This window comes from Megalops cyprinoides, chromosome 5 (genome assembly GCF_013368585.1).
Source record: "Megalops cyprinoides isolate fMegCyp1 chromosome 5, fMegCyp1.pri, whole genome shotgun sequence".
Lineage (NCBI taxonomy): Eukaryota > Metazoa > Chordata > Actinopteri > Elopiformes > Megalopidae > Megalops > Megalops cyprinoides.
This window is the reverse complement of record NC_050587.1, coordinates 30,301,147-30,326,385: the sequence shown is the minus strand read 5'-3', so window position 1 is coordinate 30,326,385 and position 25,239 is coordinate 30,301,147. Positions and strand designations below refer to the sequence as shown.

The 25,239-nt window shown below is 47.1% G+C and overlaps 1 protein-coding gene across 1 annotated transcript in view; it reads left to right on the top strand.

The window, feature by feature from the left end:
• zswim6 (zinc finger, SWIM-type containing 6) overlaps window positions 1–25,239 on the top strand; it is a 73,345-nt gene that overhangs the window by 14,548 nt on the left and 33,558 nt on the right. Inside the window, exon 2 of the mRNA XM_036528219.1 lies at window positions 24,650–25,006. Coding sequence (XP_036384112.1) covers window positions 24,650–25,006 — 357 coding nt within the window. The remainder of the gene's footprint in view (window positions 1–24,649; window positions 25,007–25,239) is intronic.

Genomic DNA, 25,239 nt, shown 5'->3' with positions numbered 1-25,239 from the left:
CTCTAAAATCTGGGTTACAAAAAGCATTCCAGTAGGCCTCAAGCCCGGGCAATTTGACTCAGAGTTTCTGCATCTCTGTTGGTTTAATTAATTCTGGTTTGTTTGATATCCTCCTCATCGGAAAGTCTCGGGCCATTCTGCCACAACTGAGGCAGTGTGGTCGTCAGGGCCTACCTCTTCCATGACTGCAGCCGCTGTACTAGCGAGAGAAAGAGAGAGAGAGAGAGAGAGAGAGAGACGGAAAAGTGAAGCAGTCTGCTGCACAGGTGGGTCCTGTGTTGTGTGGGTGTTCCTTCTGGTTTCTGTTATGTGGTTTCCTGAACCGTGCTCTTATTTTCTAAATTAATGTTGTTTTGGCTCATTGTGCTCTTTGAGTCTGCAGTGGCAAAAAGAGAGAGCCCAGACAAGAGGGCCCCCACATAGCACCACAGAGGAAAACTGTGGTTAATGCCACCGTGCACTCGGTCACCTCATGTCATTGTCAGTGGGAGTGGGAGGGTCTTCCCGTTGTTGCCCGGCTTATCAAATGGCTCGGGGAATTTAAAAGTAAACTGAAGCGCCTTTTGTGGGATCCCCAAAAATGGAATTACTCTGAATCGACAGTGGCCCTATGTGGCTTGCGTTCCAGTTACTAAGACAGTGCTGTGCTATACTTGCACTGGTGGTTTCCACTTGCAGTCAAGCACTGGGTGTCTGTATGAGAAAATAAACCCCAGGGAAATATTTTTGGAGAGCTTTACGAGGGGTGATGACTTGACTCGATAAGAAAAACTCCCCACGAAAACATACATTTGCGAGGCACCTAGAATTGACCTCTCCCAATGCCCAGAGCTTGTCCGAGCAGTTATTTGTGTTAATTGTGACATGTGTCAGTGTGGGTGGCGGTTTCTAACCGCAGCACTGCAGTTGGCAGCGAAGCGTGCGTACCTGCACAAATGCTTGCACAGCTGCCTCCACTCTCCGTCCACACAGGGGCTGCCAGTCTACTCCCCCCCCAGTGAAGAACTCCCCCCCTCTGCTGACCAAGTCAGGAGTGTGAGATCACCGACAGGGAGAATAGGCGCTCCCCCCATGCCAAGTGGTACGTCACCACCTGGCACGAGGAGAAAGAGCCCACGGCTCTTCGGCCTGTGGTTTATGTGAGTGAAATGACACTCAAGGTTATCCGAGCAGAAATGCGTTCTGTGTGGTGATTGTGTCAAGACGCACCTTCGCCGAGGGACGGTAGTTTCACATCTTTGACGAGCCTTAAAGGGCCTGGGAAACTGAGTCGTACCAGCCAGCTGAACGCAATACGTTTATCCTTCCAAAAATCCCTTTTGGAAGCACAGCCCCGCACTCAGTGGGCTTATTTGCTTTTGAGAGACATCATGTTATCAAATGCCTCGCCACGTCTGCTGGTGTGACTGATACGCGCTCAGCAGTATGTGAACAACGGCACAGGTGGACCGACGGCGTCTGCTGTATGCCCGGAGGCCCTGTGAAACCTCCACCTCCGTTGCTCTGTCAAAGCCAGCGATCACTCCCAGGGGCGCCCGGGTATCAAGGCTCTGGCAGAGAGTGTCGCTCGCAAGAGAGTCAACAGATGTTTCTCTGTAACAAACTCTGCGCCCCCAGCCCACTTCCTGGGGTGCGTTGGGAGGGGAATCAAACGGAATGGGTATGCTGCCGGGATGTTGAATTCGTTTGGGGAAAGTTGTGTTTTTTCTGTCGTTGTCATTTCCCTGTAATTTTCAGGATGGCTTCAACATTCTCCTTTTCTCTCTTCACTTTCTGTCTCTATCTCACTCTTTTTTTGTCGTCCTCCCCCCACCCCCCCCGTTGTCCCCCCGTCGTTCCCCCGTCATCCCCTAGTTGTGTTTCGTTCGTCTGGTTGGAGGCCACATGTGCAGGGCCAGCTCGGGTAACAAACCGGGGATAAGCCCTTCTGCACACATGGCCGAGGGGAGGGGGGGGTTGCAGGGCTTGGCCGCAAGCTATTCCCATTGTGTTTGAAGATGAAGTGGAAAGCTCAGTCTAGATTCTCTCGCTCTGCGCACATAAATTCTCTTAGCTGCCCAGGGTAATTGCTCCATTGCGGTGGGTGTTCTCTTTCATGATGTTTTTTATCGGTCCTCAGATGAAAGAATATGTTTTGTTGCTCTTTATCTCTGATCTGTTCTGCAGTTCCCTAAACCTAAGCCCCCCCCCCCAAACCTGTCGGAGCACCCTGTTTCGTTCCTAGCCACACCCACTCCAGGTTGTTCTCATGTCCTACACTTAAGAGAGCATAGAGTAGAAGAGTCAGAGGGGACTCTGAGGAGTTTTTCACTCAGAAGCAGATATATCCTGAAGCCCTTTCTGCCTTGAAAGGAACGAGGCATCCATTTTGAGCCAGTGGCTGGGAAAATGGCAGAGAAGATGGAGAAGTGAAGAATGAACAACATAGATGTGTTAATACGGGACAGATTGTGACTATCTGAGCTGGAGTCAAGCCTGGAAAGGTTCCAGGACCATCACCCCTCCACCCCCCCGTCCAAAAGTTGCCACTTTTTAATCACCACATTGACGCGGCGTTTCTGCCTCGTGTCCCAAGCCACTTGATGGCTCCAGCTGCATTGCGGCGATCCCCTGTCACTGAGCTGGGGGGGTGCCTGTTTGGAGTCTCTGGTCCAGATGGAACGGGGCCACCAGTTCTTCTTCCAGTAGAAATTCACTTCCTGTGGAGGCCTCTCAGCCAAAACCAGACACTGACTTTGCACGATGGATGACTGACAAAACCAAAGCAGGGCTGAGCTCTGCAGCCCTTCTGTCCTGATGTTATTTTCTTCGCGATTTTCACTCAGCCGTGCAGATGGATTCCTCACAACTTCTGCTATACTACTAAGACAATATTCTGAACTGAGGCGGTCTGTCTTCTCTGTCTTTGGGGACCACTTGCGTTACCTCCTGGCCTCTAAGCAGGCTGGATCAGTTCATCTGGGATTGATTCGCTGGGCTGTTTATGTAGCCTGGGGAGCACCTGTTGGAAATTGGGGAGTCATAGCTCAGGGGTCAGGGGTGAAACTGACATCTTACATGAGAAGACTGCACTACTGCACTAGTGGTGGGTCGCCACCCCCCAACAAGTAATCATTTGTGCAAGGTGGAGTAGAACCGGAAGTCCACCACATGGCTTCACCATATGGGTCAAGCGTAATGTCTTTGCAGTGACAGTTCCCGGTATTGCCATAATACTGCAGCTGGTCGTTCTTCCTGGTTTGTTTAGAATTGTGACATATTCTTGCTTATTGTTAGCTTCATTACAGTGAGGGTCTTGATTTTTTGGCGGCATTAAGCAGTTGTGGAAAAGTGAGCAAAATCAGCAAAGCAGATTTTCGTCAACACCCAAGTCACTCTGCATATTTCATCCGAAAGTTTTTTTTTTTTTCTTTGAGTTGTTCTTCCTTCTTTTCCCCTCATTGCACATTAGATCATAAACAAGGAAGTGGTAGGGGGTAGTAAAGGTGAAATGGCAGACTTGTTTGGGGGGGGGGTCTCTTTCTCTTTACCACCATGGTCAACACGTGTGGCCTCTCTCCGTTCCTTGAGCGTTCTGATCTTTTTGTAACAAAATCCTTTAACAAGGGAATAAAAAGTGTCAGATCTGTCAGGATTAGGGAGCCTCGGACCCTTTGGAGCCCCCACGACTTCGCCCGGTCCCTGTTCCGAGACGGGGGAGAGAGGGAGAGGGGAGTCGAATTAATATTCATGTGGATTTAGTTCCGCCTTTTGATCCCTTGGAGCCGGAGCTGGGAGACCCTGTTCTCTGATTTACAGCAGGGGCCAAGGGCAGAGAGGGCGTGTGGAGGCTTAAGCACACCGCTCTGGGAAGCTGCAATCCTAGATCTCAGATCAGTATTTCACCTGGAAGGGCTGAGTGCCATATAGAGAAGCTCAGACTCCTGTAACCCCTTCCCTTCCACCTTCACCGCCATGTTGCGGAGGAGGGAGAGGCTCGAAGTCGGGATTAGCAGTGCAGGCGGTGGCTGTCTCCTTCTTCGCCGATGCACAGGGCGTAAAAACACAAACCTAATAAGGCGGCCAACTAAGGCACTCCAAGAGGCCCTCTCAGAAATGGAAAATGCGGCCTTTTCAGTTTAGCAATAGCCTCAGTACTCGGAGTCAAAACAATAAACCCTGAGCTCACTGATTAACCCATTACCATTTGTCTGTGGCTACACTTCCACTGACCCACTGAAGCTGTGGATTGGATGTGCCTGAGGTGAGGCAGAGCTCATCCCTTAGCAAATTGACCAAGGTCAACAGTATGCTGGCCAACCCCAGATGTGATGTGTTGGCCTGAACTCAAGTAAGCCCAGAGAAATTGCATGTGTATCCTGTACGTAAAACCATAGCCAGAAAGTGTCTTTATGTGGCCTAATCTTAGCTAGGTAGCAGCATCTGTTTCTCACATGTCATCAGTAGTTCATGCTAGAAAACATTTTACCGCATCACCATCATCATCATTCACTAAAGTCTTTTTCTTTGTGGTCCTCCCAAAACAGGAATAACAAAGGAGCTAGCATTAGGACTTCCTCTGCCCTAAGCTAGCTAGCAAGCACACAGTGAGTGATCTCCCTTATTTAGTTACAACCAGAGTGTTAAAAACGCAGGTATCTTTAGCAGTAAGCGTGATTGATCTGGTGGAAATGCAAATCGCTATACCGGATCGGGGTGCATTTGACCGGCACGCACACGCAGAGCTGAGCCGAGTCATTGGAAACCGGGCTTTTGTTAGCCTTAGCCATGTGCGCATGCCCCCCTCTCAATCTGCACCCTGCCTGCTCGCATCAGCTCATGCATAATATTTCAGCATGGCTGAGCCAATCAGAGGGCTTATTTCCCCCCCTGTGTGTATGTGCGTGTGTGTGTGTGGAGAGAGAGTGGGGGTGGGATGGGGAGATTGTCACAAGGAGACACTTCAGAAACCTTAAGAGCGAAGAGGAGGAGGGGAAGAAAATCCTGCTTGTACACATATACGCCGTGCGCTCGCGCAAAGGGAAGGGGAAGGGGGGGGGGGGCGGGAAAGGAGCAAATAGCTGTCGGCTGTTGGGAGGCCTCATCCGTTTTCATTCTCAGACAGTCGTAATGCGTTTTCCGCTGTCCCCAGCTGCCAGCCATGAGAACAGCTGACAAAACCTCAGCTCGGGAGGCCTCTGGGAAGCAGGCCCCGTCGGTCAGCAGGGAGAAACAAAGGCCCACGGTGCCACATTAGCCCCGGCATTCACGGGGACGCGAGTGCGGGAACAGCTGGAACTGCACGACTTTCACATGCACCGAGAAGCACTCCTCTGCAGCTCGACAAAGTGCTTGGGGAGCCCTTAAAACGTCCCAGCAGCTTGCGTTTTTAGCGAGTCGCTTACCGTAAACCCCGGCCGAGAGCTGGTTTCTCATAGCGCAGTAACCACCCTTTTATATGAAACTTGCTCTGACTCATTTTGGGTAATACTCTTAAGCAGAAAATGTAGACATTTTGAAAACGTTCCAAAATGATTAAGCAAAAAAAAGAAAAAAAGAAAAAGAAAAAAAAAATCCCAGCTGCTTACATTGTTTTTGTGCTAACTGGCAGCAGTTATTGGGTGTTATTGTTTCAGACTGCAGTTTAACTTGTGTGTTGTGGCCCACGCCAGAGTAGACAGAATGGGTCTTTTGTGAGGTTTCTGTAACATGCATCAGGGTGCTGGGAATGGGAGGTATTCGCATTTGTGTTTATGAATTTTTATTTGTTTACATTTGGCCATGATTTTCAAAGCCCTCAGAAGCAGTGCACTGGCGAAAGTAATGACTCGGCTCTCAGTGGTTTGGAAACTAGGGGAGGAAATGCTTTTGTGTCCTGCCATGGAGGTCTTTATTTTTGACACACAAAAATCCCACAAGTCCTTTGGAAAGTTGTACCCGTAGAGGGGCCTAGAAAAGCTGCTCTTTGGCTTTAAGAACAAGAACAACCTTCTCAGGCCTTTGAAGATGACAGCCGGGTGTGTATATTTTTTTCCAGTTTATTGTGCTCCCCCTGTTCTGTGAAATACGTTTTCTGCTTGATGAATGCCAGATGAACGCTCAGTGTTGGGTTCTGAACAAGAAGCGCAAAGCCATATGTTTGGTGTTGATGATCAATGGGTGTCCACTCTATTTTTGAAGTGCCGTTTGATGCCATGTCCTGGCCGCGACTGTTCTGTTTTTTGTTTCCCTCCACGCCAGATTGCCTTCATTTGCGATGAATTAGCCAATTGTGTAGTCACAGGTGACAAAACTTTCATTTTAGTTTGGTTGGTTTTGAATTATTGGAAATGAAATGACTGATGGCTCATTTTTTTTTTTTTGAGTGAATGTGATCGATCGTCGTGTCGTTTTGCTTTTTGCTCAGCCGCGTGTCTTCAACACTGAAAGTCTGAAATTGCTTCCCAAATATAGCAGACGTTCTTTTGCGGTTTCCTTACATTAAACTGTACAGTTCTCGGTACTGTTAAATCTTAAGCGAGAAATGATTGTATGAAGATAGATGGGAAAACAGTTTAATTTCTGCTGGCTGTGTAAAGCTGCCCCTGTGCTTTGACAGTCAGCGGATGTGTCTCTGCACTACCACAACAGACTAATTAATGCAATGGCACATGCGCCTGATTCCACTTGACCTTCTTGCCTTCTAGCAGTTTGAAATGTTGTGTGTTATTTCTGTTTTCCCCCTCCCCCCTCCCACTCAAGGTCCATTTTCTGGTTGCTATTTTTCCACCTCGACGTGAACTACTGATTGCTTTTGGCAAATTGAGATGCTGTCGTAAAATCAGCCACTGACGTGTGTTTAGTTTTACTCTTCATTTGTGTACTTGTTTGTGGAATCCAAATTGATGTATTTGGGTTAGCCCGTAATCATTGTATTCTCAAATTGCAATCAAACCTTCTGGGCCTGTCGGAAGGGTTTGTTTCCCCCCCTTACAGTTGTTCACTGAGACGGGAGGAGTGCACGTTGCCTTTCCCTGCTCAGACCTAATGTGGACTCCTCAGGTTTTCTCTCTCTGTCTCTCTTTCTCTCAATCCATCCATCCATCCATGCAGTGGCTTGAGTACCGCCTTTCAAATCTCTCTCTCAACCTGTGTCCTTCAGAAATGAATAGACGGGAACAAAGCTCTTTAAAATTCAAAGTCGAGAGGCTGTTTCTTCCCAGTTCTAAGGGAGCATTGTTCGACCTGATGGAAAAAACTAGAGCTAAGGACTCACTGTGTGTGTGTGTGTGTGTGTGTGTGTGTGTTTGCATTTGCGCGATTTTGTGCAAATGTGTAAAATCAGACTCCTGAATACCGATGCTCAGTCAGGAGGAACACGGCAACACGTCTGCACACATTTTCGCACTTGTGTGTGGAAACGCCAGTGTCTGTATTTCTTCCCCATTGTCAGGGAGGAATACAATCAATCTGCCCCTCCTCCTCCTTCTGACTGGGAGGACTTTTTGTCTGAAGGGAAGTAAGAAGGTCTGGGAGTACAATAAAGGGCCATGTCAGCTCCCATTGCGGGTAGAGGGGGCCGTAAGTGTCAACGCACCCAGAGAAAGAGGCCCGCCAGGGCCAGGCGTTGCCATGGATCGACCCCCGGGTCCCACACATCTGTTCCGCTGAACGTCACCCTCAAATGTCACTTCGCTCGTTGGCATCTTGACACCAACTGCACTGCGCATAGACATCTGCTGAAAACCACAACCAAGACAGCTGAAGTGCAGAACTTTCCGGAGCCCCCGCGTCATAAAAAAAAAAGAAACCTGCCGCCGTTTTTCTCTCTGGCTGAAAGAGAGTCTCTGGCTCCACTCCGACGCCTGGCCGCAAAATGCGCACCTCCCCAATTCTTGCAAGCGACGGTCTTTGCGTTCAGATCTTGCCTTCGCCTCCTCATTTCTGTAATTATGCAGAGTTAGAATAGTGGTGGGGCTGAAAGGGCTGTAAGAATGTGCTGTGTGAGTATTGTGGCTGATCTGTGTATCAATGCGTCATGACCATGGACAAACCAGATGCCCAAGTGATGAATGGCTAGTGCTCACAGGCACCCTTGCTGTTACTGTTGGACGCTGCGCACGAAAGGGGATTTTCATAGCGCCAAAACCAATATATTGTTTTATACGGGATATTCACACTTCAGCTAAGCATTTGAATGTGTAACTAATTAGTGGAACTTGTTTTGAATGGAGTCTTTTTGTTGCTGTTTAGTTTTGGGGAAACTTTGTGAAAGCAATGCTTTAGAGACCGGTTGTTTGTAGCTCCTCGCCCTGCGCCGTCAGCAATGTTAAAAGAAAATCAAATGTGCCGTCAGCATAAAACGGGGAGAAATTTATTCTATTCTCGGTCTTTTATTAAAGTAGATGCATAACATCCACAAACTGATATGGATTTTTCGAAAATTCTATTAAGAGAACGGCTGGGGGAAAAAACCTCTGCGTGACACGTAAAAAATAGTTTAACTGAAGATGACTGCTTTTCAAAATATATTTCAGTCAGACAAAAATGGATACACGGATGTTTTGATCACGACAATTCAGACATGAAAAATCCTTGGTGGATACTGAAAAAAAAAAGTCTAAAAACACCTTGACTGCTCACTTTAGCTCAGAGAGTAAACCCACAGAAGTCTGGGACAAAGAGGGGGTGGGGTGTGGGGGCGTTATTTATTTTCATATGAAAGAACATGGGGGACCCCCACCACTATTTGCCCTACGGACTAGGTCTGTAGTTGAAGCACGCTGAAAAGTTTAAGTCTACAGGGATCCTTAACAAAGATCAGATGCCTCCCGACACATAAATTTCTCTGCACTTGAACTCCATAGACACTTAATAGCACAGTAATACCCGGCGTGGATGGAATTACCAGCAATTAAAGAGCAGTCGTTTGTCACTGATGCATTGCAGCTGGAGAAAGATGGGCCGCGCTCCTCACAGGAGCTTCGATGTCTGGATTAATCACACATGCGCATGCTTCCTTTGCATATTTCAGGTTATGATGTCATGTTTTAGCCTACCACGGAATTTGCGCAGAGGGGTGAGACATAGGCGAATTTGTCCGCTTGCAACATTAAGTGGTTGCATGCACTGACGTGTCATAGGCATTGCGTTCTCTTTAAGCCGGTCCTCTCTTAATGTCCTTAAAACTGTGAGTGGCAGCTGGTCTCTGCCAGACCCACAGAGTCACAAACTGTGCAGTGCGGGCTCTTTGGGGGGGAACTGGGGGGGTCTCACGATGTCTCTGGGACTCACGGCCTCCCCTTGTGGGCTCGCGTTCTGCCCCTGTGGTCCCTCTGTAGACAGCTCCTCCGCGAATCCTCAGAAACTCGCCAAGGGCACGCTTTCCTGAATGCCAAGAAGCCAAATATGGAAACAGGGGCAGATGGAGCTCTTCTTTTAATACCGTGTTTTATGTAAAGTCCTCCCCACATCAGCTCGGCGAGCAGACTTGGCAGCGCGTGGAAGAGCCATAATGGCGCGATTAGACAGAAAATGTCACTGGAGGTCTCTCTGTGCACTTGGAAACGGGAAACGGTAAATGGCTCGATTATGTCTGAGGATTCGTGTGACATCACTGCTGCCGGGCAGTTTCACGTGCTGCTGCACTTGCAAATTCAGGGTCTTTTTTTTCCCCTTTTGTTTTTAAAAGTAGTCCCAACATTTTAGCATGTTTGTTTTAATGTTTTAGCACAGTATGAAAAAAGCCCAGGATATTTTCTTTGCCTAATACGTCCAGGCGTCTTCTCTGGAGCGGTTGGAGATTACTTTAGAGGGACTACAATTGACCTAATTTGGGAAAATCTCATTGACCTCATTTGTGCATGCCGCCTTACTCGGTGGGGTATCCCCCCCCCCCCCCATTGTTGTTGCACAATGGGCATTTTCCCTCCTCATTGGCTGCTCGCCTGCGGAACCACAGCTGGGTGTGTGGACAAGGGGGACAGTTGCACCAGCACAAACAAGCCAGGGCCCATTGTGGCAGGGACACGCATCCGCAGCGTTGTAAACTCCCGGCCAATGGCCGTTGTGCATCTGCGGCGTCGTAAACTCAGGCTGGCGGCCATTGTTGGCAGTGTTCTTCAGCTTTGAGAGTCCCTCGCTCAAGGGGACAATGGCATGAAGCCGCCCCACCCCACCCCCGTACCCCTGAGGGACCAGCTTGTGCGCGTTTGTGAGGTGTAAGGTGTTAGGTTCTCCGCTGTGTTGCCTGTTTTACAGTACACTTAACCTAAGGCATAGCACCCTGCCTCACCGCTCTGCCGTGAATGGCGCTGGTGTGTTTGCAGATCGGGGTGGGGGGAGGTTTAAGGGTATTGTCTCCAGAGCTCATTTTAAAAGGGGCAGGTTTGGTCACAATAGTTTGAGAATGAGCCCTCCATCCTCTTGTTTCTGTGGGCGACAGTTAGCAGGGCAGCTGCAGTGAATGGGTCTTTAGAGAGAGGGCACGGGAGGCCACGTTTGCCGTCTCGCAGGTGAGCGTTTGCCTCTGTCTGTACATAGCTGTGCTCCTCCCTCAGTCTACCGTGCTGAAAACTCGACAGGCGCATCTTGCCTCAAAGAGGACATTTTTCTGATTCAGCGTGTGCGAGAGAGAGAGAGAGAGACTCTGGGTCCTTTTTTCTCTCCACACCAGAGGAAATTAATGTATTAAAAGACTATTATTGTGGTAGGTCACAGTCGGGGATCCCTGACTGCAAAGCGCAGTCTGCGGGCCGGGCCTTTCTCCTTGAGGGTGACATTTAAATCGCGTTTGCAGGAAACGGAACGTGGGTTTAACCTTCTCAGACGTTTTAATTGCTGCTCGTCGAAGCCTTTCGCCAGCGAGAGCGCAGCGCCAGCCAGCCTCCGCGCGCAGCTTCTGCCGAGAGGACGTGGGCAGAAGCGCCCGAACGCGCAGAACACACAGCGCCCCTCGAAAAAAGACCGGCAGAGAAAACGACAACAAGCGCGGGGCGGCTCGCCCTCGCCAAATTTTTGTAGACAAATGCGATTAAAAAAGCAAAAGTATACCGCCTACCTTTCCAACCCCCTCGGTTGAAGTGACTTGTCCGATCATATCTTCTGTAGCCTGTCAATATAAACAGGTTTGACTGCAGTGTCTCTGTTTTTGCTTCAGAGCTTCATCTGGGCAAGAGAGAGAGCTTGACACTGATTCAGAAATGGTGTGGAATGCTGGACGTGTGTCAAGTAATATTATATGTGAGGCCCCCTTGTCAAAAGCTTTGTCTGCTGGAGTTAGCATGAGGGTTGACAAATTTATTTTTGTCTTGAGTCATGGAACAATTGACTTATTTCAGGATCTGTACTTCTGTAAAAGAAAACAACGAACTGATTCAATAAAAAAGCAGGGACTGCAGATTTAAACCTGTTTTAAACTGATATTTATGTGCATATGTATCCCCCTCAGCTCTGTCCATACATGCTTTAGGAAGTCCTTTGTTGTATGTCTTAGTCAAATATGACTGTTTACTCAGTAATCAGCAAAATAATGTAGCAGTTGCTTAAATTCATGACAGATGGCAAAGAATAGCATTACTATTTTAAACTTTATGCTTATTTTCATAGTGATTGAATCCACCATTTTCACAAAAGATTGGAAACTGGGCAGAACAGATGCTTTGTAATTGGGAATACTCCCTCTGGTTTTGGTGTTTATTTCACTGGCCCAAAGATGGTCGTATGCTTTTGTCTGAAACTACAGAGGTTGTGAGAAACCGCCTAAAGCAAAACAAGGAGAATGGGAAGAATTCACCGCAGCGTTTATGTGAATCACAAAGCCTCCATTTTTATGGTCTTTGAGGATGCAGGAAGCAGCGTTTAAAAAAAAAAAAAGAGTTGGCGTGTAGTCTTTCGAAATGGTCAACAGCGCATACATTTAACGGTGGGCTCATTACGCACTGTAATCTCAGTAAACATCTTGATTACTTTCAAAAACTCCTCTGTACACAATGGATTTGGAAAGCTGTGGACTTGGAAGTCAGTGGTACAAAATGAGATTTAAATGGAAACTGGCACGCAAAGGGTTAACGGCAGCGTCGCGGGGGGACTTTGGGCCTTTCCTGTCCCCGTGACCTTGCCCCCTGTCTCCGCTCCCGGATCCCCCCCTCCTTTGTGCGGGGAACAGCGTTTTTGGGACGCGAAGGGTTAAAGGTGGCTGTGGCGGACGCATTATGCAAGCTGTTAAGCAAAAAGGAAGTGCATTACAAAATGCTGAGCTCAAGGCTGGCGCGCGGCCAAGCCCTCGCTTTCTTCACTACAGCTGAGGGCTTTCGAAGCTTCCCACCAGCGGCTTCGTCTACTGTTTAGGAATGCTGCCTCCGTCTCTGTCTGACGTCACCGCTGAGCGGTTCAGCTGAGGGCCAGGCAGGGCTGGGCCCGCGGAGCTGGGGGCGGGGCCTAGCGCGCCGGTGCAGCGAGTGTGCGGCGAGCGAGGGGCCGGGTGGGGGTGGGGACAGAGCGGAGGGAGTAGTTGGGCCGCTGTGAGCGTGTGTGTGTGCGCGTGCGTGCGTGTGTGTGTGACTGCGAGTGTGGATATCTGCTGGAGTGTGAGCAGGAGCTGAATCCTGTGTGGCAGCGGTGTCGGCTGACTGCAGACGGAGGGGAAGGGGGGGAGTTGAGGGACGGGGGGGGGTGGGGGGGGGGGGGTGGAGAGCAGAGGGGGAAGGGAAGTCTGTGTCTGCCTGCTGAAGCCTCCTCCTGCCTCTGGCCCCAGTGACACAGGGAGTGTCGTTTCCTCCTCTCCCTCTCTCTCTTTCTCTCTCTCGCTCTCTGTTACTCAGGTTTTCCAGTTAGTGGGCTGAGTATAAATAACATGCGTGTGGATTGAGAAAGCTCCAGCAAGGAGAAGCGATACTCGTCAGCCCTCCACTTCTGTCTTTTTTGTGTCGATTTCCAGTCACACTTGTGACTCTGAGAATTGGTAAACTTGCGATTTTCTAATTTCCTCTTTGCATATCAAAGCACTCTGTCACCAAGTGAGACAATTCTTTCCATCCTCTTTTGGCTTCATAGGTATTTATTTTTTCAGAACTTTGTTGTTACTTGTTTGACATTTTATTGATCACGCCAGTTCTGGATGATTTCATACACAAAGACCTCCTGCTTTTCTTTTGCGTCTGCATTTGCATCCAGTCTTAACCTCTCAGGAAAGACATGTTCAGATGTGTCTTTACCACCTTCACCCCAACCCTATGCCTTTTCAGATCTGTACAAATTGCAGGGCTGGTAATTCTATTCTCGCTTCAGCCAGCCACCAAACAAACCACCGACAGCATCATTCAGAATTGTATTTGGGGGGAAAAAACACAGAACTGAAAGCTGAACGTCATATTCTCGAGAATTAGATTCCAGTTCTGTCAGCAGTGTTTAAAATTGCAAGTCATTCCTGTTCGGTCGGGGCTGACTGGCCGTTTCAGGCTCTCCGAGCTGGGCAGTGGCTTCAGGAGCCCACTGTGTAATTGATTACCGTCCCCCCCATATTCATTACACTGTGCTCCTGCCATATGTCTCATGTTGATAATAGCACATTATTAGGGATTAAAACCACCTGCCTCTTTTGTAATGCTTCGAACAAAACAGAAAGAGAGTGGCCTGGACAAGCCAGTTCTGTGGCCAAGTTCTGTGGTCTGTGCCTGTGTTGTGTTGTTCTTCATAGGTTTCTCATGTATGTATTTATATCTGTGTGTATATGTATTTATGTGTATGTAATATACAGTAATGTTTTATGTGTATGTATACGTATATGTATACGTATATGTACACGTATATATCTATATATGAATGTATATCATCATTCACATCATTTCGACATGAGTTTTTTTTTGTACACATATACTTGAATAGCTCAGAGATCTAGATCTTGTTCATATCCTGAGAGCATGTGTCCCTGGTGTTGTTTCAGCCCTCCTGCCAGTTACCGGCCCACCCAGTGCCCACACGGCGTCTGCTTTAAGCATTGCAGCAGCAGCAGCCCTGACATACGAGGGCGTGTGGTTCCTCCCCATGAGCGGCTCCTTCCTCCCTATTTTTAAATGTTATTTATCCCTCCCTGCTGGGAGCTCCTGGGGGGGCTCATCCCTGCCTGAGAATGATAGTTCTAGTAATCCCTCTTCCCCTGGATCTCGGAGCCCCTCACGTATTTCAGAGGTCTTTGAGCCAGAGCTTTATTCCTCCCATTTCTCATAAGCAGAAGCGAACATAAGATAGAGGAATAATTCCGCTGCGTGCCCCGCCCCCGCCTGCCGCTCCCTGAAACGGAAGACCAGGTTGAGCCGGGCGTGGACGTGCCGCGTCATTGGATTTTTAAAATAGCCATCATCCAGCCGTCATCATGATTACACCCCGCGTATTGTTCCCGATGTCCAGTTTAAAAACACACCCGCGTTCTCCGGCATGCGGTCCACCAGTGCCCGGGCTTATCTTGTCTGTGCAGCTTGCTACATTCTGCGCCTGACGCATCGTCAAGGCACAGCCCCCACCATAACACTTCCCTGAGAATAAAGCATGATGCCCAATGGGTGGAAGTGTCTAAAAAAAAAAAGGGGGGGGGGAGGCATTTAAAGTATGGAAATGTCCCAGATATAGTTTTCCTCAACTTCCACATAGGCCTGCTAAATGTCAATGTTTCTTTTTTTCTTTGGAGTGGAGTGTAGAGGTCGCAACCTTGTTAACGCATACCCACCGCGGAATGGTGTCCTTTTGATAATACCATATGAAATGCAGGGTCTTCGGGGCGACCGGGGCCCTGTAAGGAAACCAGTAACCCCCCCCACCTTCAAATTGCACAGACCTCTTATTATCACTGTGCACTTGTAATGTTATCAATGTTCATATAATCTGCTCCTGAGAGGCAGCTGCTAGAAGTGGAGTGCTTTGGGGGGGTGAGTTTGGGAGGGGTGTTTGGACCTATTGGGGTGTGGGGGGGCGAAGGGGACACATTTCAAACATTGCCTCCCTCCCATCCGCGTGTGTGAAAGGCCTGGTGTATCGTTTCATCCAGTAACGTGAGGCAGGGCCACATTGCAGTGTCGCTTGCCGCGCAGTCCAGCATATTGTATGACCTCAGAGACAGCCCCAGGAAACAGGTGTCTGCCTGTTCCTCCCCCCCCCCCCCCCCCCCCCCCTCCTCCTCTGCTTTCCACTTTCCCCCCTTTTTTTCCCTTTGGAGGAGGAGAAGGAGGGGGAGGAGGTGGGGGCAAGGGGGTGGAGAGAGAACTTCCAAAGGAAACTTGTGTGTGGTAACTCTGGGGTCCCGGGTCCTTTTGATACGGGAAAACGATCCGAAAACAAAACAGGAGAGGGAGCGGGTCCTTGAAGGGGGCCCCGGCGGAGCGCTGGCGTGGCTGATTGCTGTACAAACATTGCTGGGCCACAGCTGTTCTCCTCTGGCCCTCCGGAGCAGGACATCACCGCAGAGCTGATTTATCTGCACCACGGCCCTGCGCGCCCTTCGTTAGGAGGAGGACCACACAAATTCGGCCTCGCTCTCCCCCTCCGTCCTGGCCTTAACCCGTGCGCCACGGCGGCTTTGCTTTTTTTTTCCCCCTGGCACATCAGGCTGCCCCCTCAGTGTGGAACGTGGTCACGTCGTGCTTTAAAATGGCGTCCTGGTGACTTAAGCTTCCACCCTCCGCAACACCACACCAAAAGAAGTGCCTGCTGGCGATTGAGGTACCGTGTGGTATCTCCTTTCAGCGGCTCCAAACGCAGCCAGATGTAATTCCAGACTATGGACCAACGTTTATTCTCTTGCATTATTGCCCCCCCCTCTTCTGTTGCCCTTCTTTCTTTTCAGCCAGGAAAGCAAGTCGTTCTAATCCACAGCGCAGGGCTTTCATTGGGTCATGAGGGAGTTCATTAGCCTTTGTTTTTGTATTGTTGTGTTTTGTAATACATATCCTGTTATCCTCCTCATTTCTGCGGCCAAATTGGAGCCCTGGCTTGTCTGGCTGAACCTGAAACCTTCCGTGAAAGAGCGGTGGTGTCACGGAGACCGCTCATTGTGACCCCCCTCTGAAAAGGGACAAAGCTGAAGTCGTCTTCTACCGTCGCTGCGGGTCACAGGGAGTACAGCTGGCTGGATCTGTTGAGTCATCAAAGACATGCACAAAGATAGAAGCCACCCCCCTCTCCTGAAGTCGCTGAATATCTATGGACTATTTAATGTTAAAATATCCCGACACTGGTGCCAGGAAGGTGACTTGTTGGTATTACTTGAGTTTGGTGTGAGGCCAAACTTTGCAGAGCTGAACTCGAACAAAAAAAAAGACTCAGAAATTGTAAGTTTATGGGGTTTCAGCAAAGCCAGAAGTTTTGTACAGAAATCATGAAAAGGCTTTAGTTGTGTTTCAGGAGAATTCAACTGCATGTGCACTCCCTGGAACATTTCTTAATTCAATCCAGGCTGGCTTTCAGTCAAAGAACAAAAGTTTTTAGAACCCAGAAGTGAAGCTGCTGATTTTTTCCCCCCCTCAGACAGCTAATAATCCCTCCATGGTTCTCGGAGGATGACAGCTGGATTTAACCTTCACAGCAACAAGAATTTGCCCAAGTTCACTCATAGGTAACTAACTCAAAACAAGCAAACAAGATTGATGACCTCGGTTCAATTACGTCTTAATTCCTTGAGATTATTCTCTGGGAATTTCCGAATTTGATTAGATAAATATGTTGCCATGCAGAATCTAATTTGCAAGAGCATTGCAGCCATTACAGAGTGCTCCTGTTTGTGTGGCTAGTGCGTTGTGCAGATTTTACTTGGTTAACCTTGTAAACATCCTTCACCAAACTATTCCTTATACATGTTCATTAGGATTTCAGCAATGATTCCAGCATAGTCTGATGTTCAGAAAAGTCACGCCAAAGCCCATTGTGCAAAGGTGAGATATTGAGGCCTACTAAGTTTATTTGTCTAGTTCACCCCTAGCTGTTAGTAATTTTCCAAATATTGTGAATGTTTCGATAAATATAATATGCGGCACCATGCTTGTTCTTGGTGCTCAACATGGGCCTCATTGAGACAGAACCCTCCCCCTCCTTCCAAGTCTCCATTCTACCCTCCCAGCCCCAGCTTCCTCGGCAGTTTGGTTGGAAGAGAGGATGTTTACCATCAGTCAAGAAAACAGCCCGAAAAATCCATACAAATCCACTCTGACATAATCGGCCATGGCAGCATTAGCCGTTTCTGGGAACGGACACATTTTTGCTCTCTCTTGAGGTTGTTTACCTCCTTTCACAACTCTCAGTGTCTTTCTACTGTTTTAGTGTATTTTTTTGCCCCAACTTCCACATACTTTCTATTCTTTATGGCGGCGCACCTCTTTAATGTTGCTGTCAGATATGAATGTATTTGCATTTTGAAAATATGGCCCTTTTTTGTCTGGTGTGGGGTAAGCTTACCAGAGTGCTCACGGGAATTCTGGATTTATGGTATGCTATTTCAAAGACAAAGCTGATATCTGGGTAAACTTTTGTATGTTTGGATAGTTTTAGGTAAGGCCAAGGGTTTTTTTAGAGGCTTTACTTAAACAGAGTGCGATTTTAGTACTGTTGGGGTTGGTTTCTGGGACAGCAACACGGTGTTCAGCTCATGCTAAAATTGGCTACTTCTGGGCCTTTGAAACGGCATGGCCTCTTGAACATTCAAGCACACAACCTTCACCCTCGGACAAAGGGGAAATGTCAGGATTTAATAACTTGCACATGAGATCCTGAAGGTTAAATACCAAACAGTGTCTTGTAATCATGGGAGGAGGTGGGGGCATAGCAGGGAAAGGGAGGGGGGGAGGAAGAAAATGTTTCTGTTCTCTCCGGAAAGTGGATGTGCAACCAAATGGCTGTAATAGTTTATTTTACCACAGCTATTCCACATTCGAGAGTCCTCTGGTAAACAGAGGGCCTCGTACGCCAGATGGCGTTCATATTTGTAAAGTGGAGCGATATTGCTGTAGAGTCAGTGGGCTGGAATGCGAATGGCTTTTTTAGGTACAGTACATTAAATTTGGCCTGTTCTGACGGGAGGAGGGGACGGAATTATATAGCTCCCGCGATCTAAAAGAGTAAACACCACGACAGCTCCTGCGTCATTAACCCCTCTGCTTGGCGAGCGGTCTGCTATTTGAGCTTTGTGCTCCAGTTCTAAAACCAGTATTATCCAAAGTAAACACATTTTCAGGCAGATATTTGTCTTCTAGTTTACAGCCGCCACAGAGGCCGCCTGCTTATTTATACTGACAGCATAGCATCGGGAGCTGTGCATTCTGGGAATGCATGTGAAAACTAGCAACGCGATATGGATACGTTCTCGGACCCCAAGCCCCACCCGATCTCTCACACCTCTATTTAAAATATCAGAGGAGCTGTACAGTATAACTTGATATACATGCTCTTTACTGAGAACTGCGGTCCCTTTTCCCAGGGTTCATGCGGTACAGTATGTGAACACTTGGTTCATAGAATGAAGCATTTCTGTGAAGAACAAACTACAACAAGCAAAAACAAACACAGCTTTTTTTTATTGTTGCCATGAGGAGCCTCCATTCTAAATGCAAAACATGAACAAGGCAGTGTGGTTCTTTGTTGATAGGCCACCATGCATTTTAACAAGGATCTCTTCCTAAAAAAAGACCTATCATTCATTTTGTCTTTGGGTGTAATTAGGTGTTGTGCTTAAAACTGGTTAGTTTATCATTGTGTGAAAATGCCACAATAGGATTCGCAATTGCTCTCCTGGAGCGAAACATATTCTCCTTTCTTTTTTGCTGCGGAAAAGTAATGTGTTTCCACACAGGGAAGAAAAAAAGAGAGGCAACTCTGTTGCTGGGCATGGATCTGTCTCACAAAATGAAAAGCCTGATTGAAATATGGTAACCATAAGAGACTGAAGAAGATGGTGCACTGGACAGTGACTAGGTATGACAACAGGGGGTTTCTGACTTCAAGAAAACAATTTTCAGGGTTTTTTTTTTTTATTGGACTAAGCCGTTGCATATTTTACATCTTCATGTGTAGCAGAGCAATTTAAAAAAAGCTAGCTTAATGTTTTCAGTATGATGTTTCGACATACATGGATTAGACTCGCCCCACGTTTTTCATTATGTGTCTAAGCCATGTAGCTTTATTGTCATCCTAAATTCCACGGAATTGAACATGGCTTTCCTGATGGCCACTGAGGAATGTGCAGGTCATGGCTAATTGGGCATTCTGAAATGCTAATTCTTAAAGGGCACAGAGGAACAGGAAAAGGTTATGGGCCTGTCTTTTGATTGGGGAGGGGGGGAGATTCATGTCTAACAGGACAGGATTTATGGGCGGTATTTTGGAACCCTCTCTGAAATGTCCGTCTCCCATAATGCCAGGATGTCTGAAAGGCTTTTTCAGCCTGCTTTACCGGCAGGAAAAAAACACCCGGTGCCATTTTTCTTCATTTTCTTTGTCAGCGAATGCAAGAGTGGAGCTTTCCACTGACAGGGGGAAATGAGGTGTTATCAATCTGCGCAACTCAACAGGTGTAACCTACCGCCATATATCCTTCTAGCCGGCTGGAGCCTGTGTGCTTAAGCCATTCGTTAGTTCATCTCAAACACCCAATTCATTCTAGCGTGTTCCATGGAACCCCTGTGTCTTTTATCATCATGTAATTGATTGATTTTTTTTCCCCCAGCAGTATAAAAAATGACCTGTCTTTCAATTTTTTTTGCATGTCGATCCAACAGGAAACAGTTAGGCCTCAGGAAGTAGGAATGGCATAACCCGTGTGCTGTAATGGAACCGACCAATGTTAGAACACACCAGTTAATGGTACACATTGCCTCGTATCCCCAAGACATCTATTCAAGGGCAGGGGTGGCGAGATATTACTACTGGTTAAATACACTGCTGCGGCATGAGAGAATTGTCACTTCATTCATGGATTGATTATCAGGTGTGTTACGATCAGCCAGATCATGCTGGAAGGCATGCTAGGCAACTTGTGTGTCTGGAACATTAAGCGTGCTGATTTTGTGGAGGGTGCGCAATGATATCATGTAATAAAACTAGAGCAGAGTGGTATTCAGCTTGGCTGCCAGTCCCGTCTCCTTTGTGGAAACAGCCGCTTTGGCCTGCAGGAGAGAATAACTGCCCAGCTTCAACCTGCCACAGTCCTCAGCTTACTCTTTGTCAGGATATGTGGGACCGGGGCCTCAGTTTGTTCTTACCAGGACAGCAGGGGAGTGCTCGGCCTACATGAAAACTCTTCTGATTTAGAGGAAGTGGCTGAATGTGCGAGGAGCAGATGAGTGCTGGCGTGGTTTTGAAGGGTGGGGAGGAGTGTTGCTGCCAGTGACCACAGGGCGACAGTGACAGCGGCATACAGAGCAGGCCTGTCTGCAGGCCCCCGGACCGATCCGCCAGATGCAGGCACCCATCCTGTGTCAATGTGGACAGAGACTTGTGTTACTTATAATTGCTCAGTCATATCAATCAAACTAAGGGCCTGCAGGCATAACAACCTGTAGCCTTCTCACACCAAATGGCTGCTGAAGATGTGGGATTGGGCCCTTACTGCAAAGAATAGGGGCTTTCACAGCATCCTGGCCAAAATATTGTATCTAAATCTCTTCAATCCCCAGTGGCTGAATACATTTTCCCCTCTCTGCTTCAGTTGATGTGTGGTGAGTGTTGTGGTAAAAATATATATGACTGCTGTGCATCCCCACGGGTGTATGTTTCATGTTGGTGGTAGTTGGTCACCCTGATTGTGAAACACTTTGAAATCAAAGCGCTTTGAAATATACCTACATGAATGCAATTCATTCATTCATAAAAGTCAATGTGCTGTAAAAATATATAAACATAATACATGTCAATGTACGATAAAATATGTAATCCATGAGTTACGTTAATATCTCAAAAATACAATGAGCACATATTACAAAGTACTGCAGTACTGTTGATTGTAGGCTGCATTGAATTACTCGTGTATATTTTTAAATTAAATCTACTGAAGCATTTCACGACATTTTTTCATGTTTATTCATATAACTTCACACCGGAAAGTCACCACAGCTAATGTTCTGCAATATAGTTAGCATGTCTTGACATATAAAATAAGCATATATATCTCATTAGAATTAAATATTCTAACTCATAACGTGCGTAGGCGTTCGCATATGAGTGTGCGTGTATTTACAAGAAAGGAGTAAAAGAAGAAAGAAATAGTTTAGTCTATTTGGTATAGCTGTATTGAGTAGCCACGGATCAGAGTTTTGTTGGTAAATCTAGATTTCACGAATCACGAATAAAGTCTAAACCACTTGTCACCCTATATCATTTCCTCTTTGTATCCAAGGTGTAGGACGGTTAACTGGATGAGACGGTTCGTCTTTAGTGCTCTTTTCTCCCCGCGCAGAAGTTAAATTAAAAGGCAGAATAATAAACTCTGGAGCCAGCGGAGTGTGGAGATGCAGCTAATTATTTACCAGTCTGTCAGAGAGTACCAGGAAGCGCCGCGGCCGCCTTTAACCCAGGCAAACAGATGGCGCGGATCTGATGAACTGTCCGCGAGATGCCGCTCCTTGCGAGATGCGAACACTCCGGAGAATTCTCCCGCTCCCCCCGCGACGCCCTCGCCTCTCGCCGCCAGCTCATTAAAGTGTTCCCGCGTCTCCCCGACTCCTCGCGCTAAATCCGTGCCAACAACTGGGAGCCATTCTCCCACTTATATATATTTGTGTGTGTGTGTGTGTGTGTGTGTGTGTGTGTTTTATGTACGTTTGAAAAAATTTGAGCATGTGTTCTATCGGGAAAAGTGACGCTAACTTTACAAAATTAATCGCTAAGAGTCCAGGGCAAATGCACTGTGAGTGGCATTCAGTGAGAAGCATAGGTATGAAAATTAATATAATTTTTTTTCTCCTTGCTCACTATCTAGTTGGGTAAATGTACCACGCACTGGAATATAGAAATAATTTGAACAAGTGTGGGAATAATTTCCATGTTGCAGTTGACTAATTTAAAAGTTGAATGATATGTACATTTCCTCTTCGTTTGTTTAAACAGGCTTTTAAATGTTTACTCTTTATTACCTGCATTTGTAGTCATGGAGACAGTTGAGGGGGAATAATTTTGATTTTGAAGCTCCTAATTAGGTACATTTGCTCAGAGTGGAACTGTTTATCTAGCTGGAGATTAAACACGGACCGGCATCCAGAGATGATTTGCATATTTTACACGCATTATATGAGGAGCAACACAAAGATCCATTCCTTTGTTTGGCTTGTAAGAATACATCTGTGGATATTGATCAGTTGGTCAGCAATGAACTTTCTCAAATTTATTATCGTCACAATTTTACATGTGTGTATTTAGGATTGATTCTTCAACGTGCTTGGTTGTTCTTTTGTTTTTCTGAGGTAGTGAAATCTTTGAAGTGTGCATTTGCCCCAAAAATAAGCACCATTTTTGTCTAAATAGCCAGCTGCAAGACTGACCAAAACAATGCAGCACCATGTATTCCAGCACTAGGGCAAATCAAAGGCACTCATCCAAATCGCATTCACACAGCGCGAAACAATAATTAAGGTATTGCTGTGTCATAGGACACACCAACAATTTAAACCCATTTTACACCATCAAAGAGCAGATCAAATGTTAGTACTACTTAAGTTCATGGCAAATGATGTGCATTACTTACCCACTAACACCTCTCTGTTAAGACATGAGATAAAGACTCATAGATAGCTTAGCGTAACAAAGTGCCGAATAAAGCCGTGATCCCTGGATGTGCCACCGTTTTTCTTCCCCCCATAATAATTTAAGTCCTTGAAGGGAGCAGCTCCTGTGTTGTGCTGTTCTGTCTGTGTGAGGTTGAGTTATGTACACAAGCTCATTTGCAGGTTTGTGCACATACAGTATTTGCATCTTTAAAGTAGCCAATATATTTTTCTCTGTCTTTAAGCCAAGGATTTGTTAAATGGAATAATACTTTTGTCAGTACAGTGGAGGCTGCAAGAAAAAAACAGGACAATGTAATCCAGCATGTCTTTTTTTACCTTGTCTTTTGCACGGATACTGAGACATAGATCTGACGAAGTTCAATTTAGATTAACGGCATAGAAGTTTAAGAAAACAGGAAGTGACGGCCTTTTTGTTGCTGTTGACTGCATTTTCAGGCATGGGTGATGAGCTTCGGAATGCAAACTTAGGACAGGCACATGCGGGGTGGTGATGGGGGGGGGGGGGGGGGGGGGTATGAGGAGGTGGGGTGACGTCCCCTGTGTCCTGCTGCCAAGGGTCACCTCAATGCAGGGCTCTTGGGACCAGCTTCATCACTCTGTCATTCCCAAGCAGATTGGTCGTGCCGCGCTGTGAAGAGCTACGAATGGAAGATTCTCAGATCACTGTATACTCACTGGAAGTCTCACAGCTCAACCCTTGTTTCCTCTTTAAACTTCATCCTGTGAGCCTGTACCTTGAGAATCAGAACTCTGGTTTGTCGAATGCTGGCTTGTGCCTAGAACTGTGTACTTCAGATCAGTCAGTGATGGCCACATGCTGTGAATTTGTGCCATGTGGTTTTTGTATTGATTACATACTGCTGCAGTCATGATGCTAGGACATCTTTTTTTTCTTCTTCTTTTTTTTTTCTAAAACCTGTGATTTTGATTATGTTGACAAAAACACATTCCAGAAGGCTTCCCTTCTGCATGAAATCACTGATTAAAATGCTTAATGTATGTATTTTTAATGTTTCTGTAACTGCACTTTTCCCAGAGTTGCCAAGGAGATTTCAGAGAAAGGCCACGCAGGGTTAAGCTATTTATATCCTCTGTTTATCCTATTGAAAGTGTGGAATACCAGCTAATGTCTGTTTCAAATTAAGCATATGCGCAGATCTTACAGTCATTCTGCACAGCAAGGAAGTATTTCAACGTACGGGCGCATCGAAAAAGTTCCATTTAATCCATTCTTTATTTTGAAAGATTCTCATTTGAATTATATTTCCACACGCGATTAATGAAGTGCCGCAAAAAGGCGTAGCAGTGGCAGTAGTTTAAAGGGAAAAGATAGCACGTCTTACACCAGTAGTTAAATGGCTGTTTAGTATGCCATTATCGTTATTCTTGTTTACCGCAGTACATCTTGGCTTGAATCATCAGTCACAGAAGCTGAAGGGCCTCTGAATATCTAGTTGCCACAAGACTCATATATCACAGGGGCAACAAAAAACATTGCTCTTCAGCCATCAGCGTTTGCTGTGCTTTTTTTTTTTCCCAGCGATGCCTGTTGTGCTTTTCCATTCTGATGCAGCCATGTTTGTAGGGTCATGACTCCATTGACATGTCTGTATTGGTGCAGCAGGAAAGCAGGTTACAGTCAGGCCATAGCCTCTCCTCTGCCATTACTGGCCCTCGGAGTGTCATAAAAGCAGCAAAAAAAAATGCATATCTCACCGGTATCACCTCTTTCATATGGCCCTTAATAAATGCACAATTTTCTGCCTCTCCTGGCTCTACTGCACAGGAAGATCAAACGCTATTTAAATGAGCGGCTGCATTATTAACGACTCTTTGTAGCGACACGAGTGAATTGGCGGGCAGCCCCGCCCACCCTGTCCCTCTCAGGCGCTAATCCCTGTATTCCCTCCCCCTCCTTTCTCTTTTTTTCGCAGGATTTCACCTCAGCGGCACCGTGACGGAGCCCGCCACGCCGTCGGAGCCCGAGATCGTCTGCAACGTCGCCATCAGCTTCGACCGCTGCAAGATCACCTCCGTCACCTGCGGCTGCGGCAACAAGGACATCTTTTACTGCGCCCACGTGGTGGCGCTCTCCCTGTACCGCATCCGCAAGCCGGACCAGGTCAAGCTGCACCTCCCCATTTCAGAGACCCTCTTTCAGATGAACAGAGACCAATTGCAGAAATTTGTACAGTATTTAATCACAGTGCACCACACAGAGGTCTTGCCCACTGCCCAGAAACTGGCCGACGAGATCCTCTCCCAGAATTCGGAGATCAATCAAGTGCACGGTAAGAAGTCCGGGCGGACGCGGTATTGCAGGGTAAGGGAGGGGAGCGGGGGGGGCGTTCTAGCAGAGGGTGGCTCTGGAGAAGCAGGCCCTCCTTTTAAGAGGGGAATTAGCTGTGTTTAAATCCGTAAGCGTAGATTACTCGTAAACCATTGATCGAGGATAGGCGGCAGAGAAGTGGGCCTGCTGCCGACTCCATTAGGGTCAGCCTGGATCGTTCTTACCCACGTTGCA